The 1,762-nt window shown below is 48.9% G+C and overlaps 1 protein-coding gene across 1 annotated transcript in view; it reads left to right on the top strand.

Moving 5' to 3' along the window:
* The first annotated feature begins 413 nt into the window (after positions 1-413).
* The window catches only part of LOC119359125 (probable glucomannan 4-beta-mannosyltransferase 7), a 7,049-nt gene continuing 5,700 nt past the window's right edge, over positions 414-1,762 (top strand). The window contains exons 1-3 of the mRNA XM_037625449.1: positions 414-603; positions 688-1,046; positions 1,244-1,342. Coding sequence (XP_037481346.1) covers positions 495-603; positions 688-1,046; positions 1,244-1,342 — 567 coding nt within the window. The 5' untranslated portion in view covers positions 414-494. The remainder of the gene's footprint in view (positions 604-687; positions 1,047-1,243; positions 1,343-1,762) is intronic.

The raw sequence follows: 1,762 nt of genomic DNA, 5'->3' as shown, positions 1-1,762 counted from the left end.
CTATACACTATAAAGGTAGTAATAGAGACTAGTAACATATGCATGTTACTGGTCTAAATTAGACCCCACTATGACCAGCCTAACATACCGGAGGATGCAGCGAGCGGCTACACCTGCAGATGCAGAGTACGCATCTCTTCTCTTCTAGCAGACCTACGAGCTACTCGATTAAACTCTCCCATATTAGCATGTCACTAGATGGATGTTCATCGACAATTATGGATCTGGAGGTGAACATTAATGGCTAGTTCGTGGCCAAATTGTCCTTGAGTATCAAACGCTATGTTTCCGATTTAACAGTTTGGGACTTGCGAGTGATAGCAGAGTGTGCCCACTTGCACCAGATATATAAAGCACGTACGCCAGGAGCACATTGATGGAAGCGTATCAAAAGAGGAAGAAAGGGACGAAGACACAAGCATTGGTGTTGACCTTAGGAAAACGCCCCATTGGGCTCGCTCGACCAGTCGCACTCTTCCCCGCCTCGGTCGCCCATGGAGGCTGGAGAAATCGGCGGCGCCCTCCTGTTCGTCCTCGCCGCCGCCGCAGCCGTCCTCGCCGCCGTCTCCACTGGCGCCGTCGATTTCAGCCACCCACCCGCGGGTACATTACTCTCTCTCACTCCTTTTTCGCTGTGACGTGATCTGATTTCGTCGCGGCACCATTTCTTTCTCTCTGCTCTCGTAGTGGGTGGGCAGCTGGACTTCCAGGAGACCATCTCGTGGTTCACCGGCGTCTACAATGGCGCCTCGTACTCGTCTGGGGCGGGGGCCGTGTCGCTGGCGGAGGTGCACGAGCTGTGGGTGCGGGTGCGGGGCCGGGTGATCGCGCCGGCGCTGCAGGTGACGGTGTGGGCGTGCATGGTGATGTCGGTGATGCTCGCGGTAGAGGCCCTGTACAACTGCGTGGTCAGCCTCGGCGTCAAGGCCATCGGCTGGCGACCGGAGTGGCGGTTCAAGTGGGAGCCCCTCGCCGGCGACGAGGAGAAGGGGAGCGCCCACTACCCCATGGTCCTCGTCCAGATACCCATGTACAACGAGCTGGAGGTGATCACAATCTTTTCTTTTGGACCTTGAAGATAGCTTGCCGCATTTCCCGATCAGAATCTTTTATTATTATTATTTCTTTACTGGTATGCAGAAGACCGAAATATTTTGATCTGCCATTGATCTCCTATCAGTTTTGCGTGATTAAATATTCCCGCGTGTTACTAATTTATTTCATGTGGTGGAGCTGCGTGTAGGTGTACAAGCTGTCAATCGGGGCGGCATGTGAGCTCAAGTGGCCAAAGGACAGGATGATCGTCCAAGTGCTGGACAATTCCACCGATCCGTTAATCAAGGTACATTTTGTTTTAAAATATCGATTACGCTGTTGTTGTGCACACATGCACATACTCCTACTCATACTATCACGCATACGTACTCACACCACGGCTATTGAAGTATGAACCTCACTTTACGAAACGTGAAACACCGATTACAAAGTAGACTTACATAAGTTCACACTAGTATCACATACTCCCTCCATTCTATAATGTAGCGCGCTTACACTTTTCAAAATTTAACTTTAATCATAAATTAGACTAATAACACATAAATCATTTTACTGAAAAGTTATACCTTTGGAATTTTTCTTTCGAATACGAATTCAAAGATATCTGTCGTAGTCGTCCATGTTGGTTAAATTTATGATCAGTGTTAAATCTTGAAAAGCATGGGTGCACTATATTATGAAGTGAAGAACTTGTTTACTCCCACAA

This window comes from Triticum dicoccoides, chromosome 2A (assembly GCF_002162155.2).
Source record: "Triticum dicoccoides isolate Atlit2015 ecotype Zavitan chromosome 2A, WEW_v2.0, whole genome shotgun sequence".
NCBI classification, from domain to species: Eukaryota; Viridiplantae; Streptophyta; class Magnoliopsida; order Poales; family Poaceae; genus Triticum; species Triticum dicoccoides.
The sequence above is the reverse complement of the archived record's forward strand: the minus strand, read 5'-3'. Positions and strand labels throughout refer to the sequence as shown.